This window comes from Piliocolobus tephrosceles, chromosome 19 (assembly GCF_002776525.5).
Source record: "Piliocolobus tephrosceles isolate RC106 chromosome 19, ASM277652v3, whole genome shotgun sequence".
Lineage (NCBI taxonomy): Eukaryota > Metazoa > Chordata > Mammalia > Primates > Cercopithecidae > Piliocolobus > Piliocolobus tephrosceles.
Genome location: NC_045452.1, coordinates 24,486,694 through 24,493,058, shown reverse-complemented (window position 1 = coordinate 24,493,058; position 6,365 = coordinate 24,486,694). Strand labels below are relative to the sequence as shown.

At 50.1% G+C, this 6,365-nt stretch overlaps 1 protein-coding gene and 1 non-coding gene across 2 annotated transcripts in view; one reads left to right on the top strand and one right to left on the bottom strand.

The window, feature by feature from the left end:
- Window positions 1-1,157: 1,157 nt before the first annotated feature.
- LOC111549170 lies at window positions 1,158-1,307 on the bottom strand. Its single transcript, XR_002733626.1, has one exon. It is a non-coding gene; the product is annotated as a U12 minor spliceosomal RNA (small nuclear RNA).
- Window positions 1,308-1,592: 285 nt separating this feature from the next.
- Window positions 1,593-6,365, top strand: part of POLDIP3 (DNA polymerase delta interacting protein 3) — a 31,362-nt gene continuing 26,589 nt past the window's right edge. Inside the window, exon 1 of the mRNA XM_023221834.2 lies at window positions 1,593-1,760. Coding sequence (XP_023077602.2) covers window positions 1,702-1,760 — 59 coding nt within the window. The 5' untranslated portion in view covers window positions 1,593-1,701. The remainder of the gene's footprint in view (window positions 1,761-6,365) is intronic.

Here is a 6,365-nt window from a genome sequence, read left to right as displayed (position 1 = left end):
TTTCTTTCTTTCTTTCTTTCTTTCTTTCTTCTTTCTTTCTTCCTTTCCTTCCTTTCCTTCCTTTTCTTTCTTTCTTTCTTTTCTTTTCTTTTCTTTCTTTCTCTTTCTTTCTTTCTTTCTCTCTCTTGAAACGGAGTCTTGCTGTGTCACCCAGGCTGGAGTGCAGTGGTGCGATGTCGGCTCACTGCAACCTCCGCCTCCCAAATTCAAGTGGTTCTTCTGCCTTAGTCTCCTGAGTAGGTGGGATTTCAGGCTGTGCCACCACGCGTGGCTTTTTTTTTTTTTTTTTTTAAATTTCAGTAGAGATGGAGTTTCTCCGTGTTGGTCAGGCTGGTCTCGACCTCCTGACCTCACGTGATCCACCCGCTTCGGCCTCCCAAAGTGCTGGGATTACAGGCGTGAGCCACCATCACTGGCCTCTTACCCAGTGTCTGTACGGAGCCCCTGATGTCTGATGGCCAAGAGGACTTAACCCCATCTGTTCTAAGGGCATGGAGTGTATTTTTAGAGTGATTGGACAAATATGTGCCGAACACCTACCTCATGCCTGGCGCACGCTGGAGGCTGGGGTTGTATCAATGCAAAAGCCATTCCCTGTATTTAACACGTAAATGAATTAGTCTCTTTAACTCTCCCAACGCCCTATAAATTATTTGCTCCATAATACATATTAGGAAGACAGAGGCAGAGAGATGAAGTGCTTTGCTCGTGACGGTCACGCCGCCACCGGGACGCGAGCCAGGCAGTTGTCCGGCTCTCACCCCCAAGAGCACTACATTGTAAGGTCGCAAAGTGAACACACGCTGTCGTTAACTGAGCTGCTGTGTGAGGCCGGGGCCGGACGTATCTTTCTGAAGCACAGAGAAGCGATTATACAGGGAAGTTTGGGAGAACTGGGTTAAGTCCGCATGTATGGAAATTGCCAGTGTCGTGGTTCACAACGTCAATGTTGTGGGCAACCTTGGACTGGCTCAATGCGCAGTTGGGGACAGCGATGAAGTGCACAGCGTCCCCAGCTGGCGACGAGATTCCCTAGGAACTGGCGGCGTGGGTAGAGAGAGAAAACGGAAACGAGAATGCACCCACCCACCATGCACCGGAAAGAAACAGAAATTGTGTCACACCCCGCCCAGTCTACTTTTCAGATGCAAAGGGATCGGGCAGATCGCAACTCCCAGGCATCCCGCAAAGTAGGCGGGTCACCTTAGGGGCGACCTTTACCCGCTCAAAAATTCGTCTCACATTAGCAGTGAGGATTCGGGCGTCACCCCGAATCGTTATTTTCCTTACTCATAAGTTTAAGGCATAAAGAAATACTGACCTTATTTCCTAGGTAATGAATCATATTCTCATTAGGCGTATGATGAGTATCATAGTTGACTGTTGAGGTCATGATCTAGTTCCATGGAAGTTTGTCTTACTTGTTAATGAAATCATTTTGTTGCTTTTCATTTAATGTTTTTTGTCGGGGAGAACAAATAATTCATAATGTGCCGACCTTCTGTATGCAGATGAGCAGCCAGCTCCGCGAAGGCTCACGGGGAGCGTCCCCGCCCCTTCCGTTTCTTGCTTGCGTTTAGCTGGCTGTCGCGAGAGTTGGTCGGCGGACGCCGGAAGTAGTTCGTCGCTCTGTAGCGGCCGAAGGGGCGGGCTCGCGGGTGGGGGTGTCTCGGCAGCTTTCGGCTCGCTCGGCGGAGCAAGATGGCGGACATCTCCCTGGACGAACTCATCAGGAAGCGCGGGGCGGCGGCGAAAGGACGGTGAGAGGCCTTTCTTTTCTTCGGGGTTTAGGGTCCGCGGCACAGTGGAGCTCGAGGCGGGGGAGGGAGCGGCCCGGGCGCTACGCGGAGGACCGGGTGCGCCCGCCCCCAACAGCAGCCGCGCTCCTCATTGGCCGGGCCGCCGCCGTCGCCGCAGCGGCCCCGACCGCCCGCCCACTGGCCGAGGCGCAGTCCCTCCGGCGGGCCTGGGAGGCCGACGGGGCCGCGTCGGGACGGGGTGCCGCCTCGTGGACCTGAGGGGCTTCCTCCTGGGGCCCCCGCGTTCCGGGGTCCGGGAGTCTCGGCGGTGCAGCCTCCTCGCCTGTCTGGACTGGCATTTGGGCCCCGCTCCGTGATCTCGGCGCTGCCTGGTCTCCACCTATCTTATAGTTGAGACTACCGAAGTTTAGCAGCAGGGAAGTGACTTGCTCCGACGGCCGAAGCTGTAGGCGCAAGCCCAAATCCCCCTCCACGCGGCCTCTGTTAACACTCGCCTCCCTTTGTACGGCGTCTTAAGTTTTCTAAGCCCGTTCATATACACGATGCCTCGTTTGATCTTTCACGGTCCTGTTGTCTGCTAGCAATTCATGTTACTCCCCTTTTACTGATGGGGAACTTGAGGCTGGGAGTGGTAGAGTGACTTGCCCGAGACCACGGAGAACTGAGCGGCGGGGCTGAGTGCGCTTTAATTGCTGGCTGAGCTGGCCTCTTGCATGGGCTTGAAAAACAAGTGGGCTGGGCTGGAGATTCGTTATTTCCTTAGGGAGAAGAAAGTGCTTGAGCTGGGTGAGGAGCCATGGAGGTGATTTGCAGTCATGTCTCCCAAACTTCCCCATGACCCTTAAATGTTATTAGTCATTTCAAGTCTTTGTGAGCTGAGTTCACCTGTATGAAGAAGTGAGAACTTTGCCCAATAGTTTCCCAACACGCATTAAGTTAAAATGTCTTTGTAAATAGCCGGGATGTAAATATGTTAGATATTGTTTTCTCAGACATATGTTTTCTCAGCAGATGTTTATTTATTTTTTGAGACAGAGTTTTGCTCCGTCGCCCAGGCTGGAGTGCAGTGGTGCGATCTCGGCTCACTGCAACCTCCGCCTCCCTGGTTCCAGCGATTCTCCTGCCCTAGTCTCCCGAGTAACTGGGACTACAGGTGTGCACCACCACGCCTGGCTAATTTTTGTATTTTTAGTAGAGACGGAGGTTTCACTATGTTGGTCATGCTGATTTCGAACTCCTGACCTCAGGTGATCTGCCCGCCTCGGTCTCCTAAAGTGCTGGGATTACAGGCCTGAGCCACAGGCCCGGCCATTCAGCAGATGTTTATTAATATCACCCGTGTGCCTGTGGCTAGGTTTTTCTCTTGATGCCTGAAATGTATCCCTCACCTTCTTCCCCATCCTGGATGCTTGTATCAACTACAACTGCCACCACCACCTGGTAATTCGCAGCCAGCACTTACCGGGCTTCTGATTCTTAACGGGCGCATTAGTATTTGTTTCCTCAACTACTGACTGTGAAAGCTCTCTCACATCTCCGCCTAGGGACTGATGTGAAGTTGGTGCTGGCTCCTCTGGCCACTTCTAAATCCATCCAGGTTTTGTAGGTTCCTTTGGAAACGACAGAATGATCGACACCAGGTTCTTCTCTCTCTGAGGTCACTCCCCCAGTTTCTGACTGCAGGTGGACTGCACTGTAGTCTATTTGATCTGTGTGTTTTTGGCTTTAGTGTGTGCAGAGTTTTGTGTTGGGCAGTAGGTGGGGCTGCAGGAATGGGTTGGGGGGTATGTGTGGATCCACAGGAACAGGGGCCTTGCAGTTGGATACACCTGGCACGTGCAACTGTTGGGTTCTGTTTCCCTGGCCAGGGGACTTCTAAACTAGGCAGTTTCCTCACTTGTAATGGTGATTAATGTTGAGGGGATTAAATGTGAGAAGGGTTTTTTTGTTTTTTTATTTTTTTGTTTGAGACGGAGTCTCGCTTTGTCGCCCAGGCTGGAGTGCAGTGGCGGGATCTCAGCTCACTGCAAGCTCCGCCTCCCGGGTTTAGGCCATTCTCCTGCCTCAGCCTCCGGAGTAGCTGGGACTACAGGCGCCCACCACCTCGCCCGGCTAGTTTTTTGTATTTTTTAGTAGAGATGGGGTTTCAGCATGTTAGCCAGGATAGTCTCGATCTCCTGACCTCGTGATCCTCCTGTCTCGGCCTCCCAAAGTGCTGGGTTTACAGGCTTGAGCCACCGCGCCCGGCCTAAGGCTTCTTAAGGAGTAACGTGATTCAATTTTTAGCACGAGAATATTGCTTTGTCATTATGTGAGGATTGGATTGGGCCAAAGAGTGCAGGCAGGGAGACTAGTGTGGAAGAACCTGGAGTGCATGCTGGGTTTGAGTTTAAATCTTCTGGAAACTCCATTTTTATCTCACTTGCACAGCCAACAAAGAAAAACTAGATCTAAGGGTCCCTGTTAAGATAATGTGAAGGATCTGAACAAATTCAATGAACAGATGTCATTTCCTGCAGTAAGTTTATTTTTATTTTATGTCTTTATATTTTTTGAGATGGAGTCTCGCTCTGTTGCCCAGGCTGGAATGCAGTGGCGTGATCTCAGCTCACTGCAACCTCTGGCTTCCGGGTTCAAGCGATTCTCCTGCCTCAGCCTCCCAAGTAGCTGGGACCATAGGCATGCACCACCACGCCTGGTTAATTTTTTGTATTTTTAGTAGAGATGAGGTTTCACCATGTTGGTCACGCTGGTCTTGAATTCCTGATCTCAAATGATCCACACCCCTCAGCCTCCCAAAGTGCTGGGATTACAGGTGTGAGCCAATGCGCCCGGCCATATATTCTATTTTACATACTGCCTAGAAGAAATCTGCATACTTGGAAGTTTGGTTTTAATGTTGCATGGATGTTCCAGGAAGAATTTTGTTGTTTAAGAAACAAACAAAATAGCCAAAGATCCAGCTCGAGGAAGTGTAAATAACCTCTTTCCCCACCACTCTGCTCACTTTGTTTCCTGTGATCCCAAGGATCCCATTTGTGGAATGTGCTTGTTCTCAAAAGCAGCCGTTCTGTTTTGTATTCTTCACACCTTTTGAGTCAAGAAAAGGGTCATAGCTGGATGCAGTGGTGGCTCGTGCCTGTAACTGCCGCTGTGAGGGAGGCCAAGGCAGGAGGATTGCCTGAGCCCAGGAGTTCAAGGCTGCAGTGACCCATGCTTTCACCACTGCACCCTGGCCTGGTTGACAGAGCAAGACCTCATCTCTTTAAAAAAGAAAGAAAAGAGTCATTACCATTATTATTACCTAGGCCTCTAATTAATTATTAAAAGATTCCTTGACTAATGAGAAATGATTGAACCAGAAGGGGGTGGTTTTGAGTGATACCTTCGTCCATGGTGAGATACTGTCTTTCCTTACCACAGCACATCTCCAGTGACTTTAGTTGTGAAACATCCGTAGAGAGTCTCCTCAGGATAGCATTAGGCACCAGTTACAGTGCTGGCCTGCCCCTCATGTTGGTTTCTTCCTTTATTTATTTGAGACAAGGTCTTGCTCTGTCTAGGCTGGAGTGCAGTGGCAGGATCACGGCTCACTGCAACCTCTGCCTCCTGGGCTTAAGCATTCTTCCTGCCTCAGCCTACCAAGTAACTGGGACCACAGGCATATGCCATCATGCCTGGCTAATTATTTTTGTATTTTCTGTAGAGACGAGGTCTCGCCATGTTGCCAAGGCTGGTTTCGAACTGCTGGACTCAAGCAGTCCTCCTGCCTCTGCCTCACAGAGTGCTGGGATTACAGGCGTGAGCCACTGTGCCCAGCAGTTTCTTCCTTTAGATATGAGGGCATCCCCAGTTAAGTCAGTTGACATGTCCCCTCTTGTTAGTTTGGCGAGTGTAACCCTCAGTGAAGAGCTTGCTGTCTGCTGCCTCCAGGCAGTTCAGTGTGGCAGCCTTGAGTGTGCTGAAGGCTAGAGTGAAGCAGCTCTCTGGACCACATACCTCATCTGGGGAGTCCTTGGAGCTGGAAGTGGGAGGTTGTAGGGGGACAGGGTGGATTGTAAACTTTGCAGTTCAGCTCAGGACTCTGATCCTGGTACTGACTGCTTGTTTCCTTGTTGAAGTAAGATAAAGGAAATATAGAACTAAACACAAAAGGGAGGAAATGGGTTATTACATAACTCTAGGCAAAGAATTATGTTTTAAAATGAAACATCTGCACAAGACTCTTGGGTAAGGGGATAGTATTTTATTTTATTTTATTTATTTTTGAGACGGAGTTTTGCTCTTGCTGCCCAGGCTGGAGTACAATGGTGCAGTCTCAGCTCACCGAAACCTCTGCCTCCTGGGTTCAAGCGATTCTCCTGCCTCAGCCTCCTGAGTAGCTGGGACTACAGGTGTGCGCCACTACGCCTGGCTAATTTTTTGTATTTTTAGTAGAGACAGGGTTTCATCATGTTGGTCAGGCTGGTCTCAAACTCCTGATCTCAGGTGATCCGCCTGCCTTGGCCTCCCAAAGTAATGGGATTAAAGGTGTGAGCTAGTGCGCCCAGCAGGGGAAAGTATTTTAGTGTCTTGTTTTTCTTTGTGTTTTTTTTTTTTTTTTTT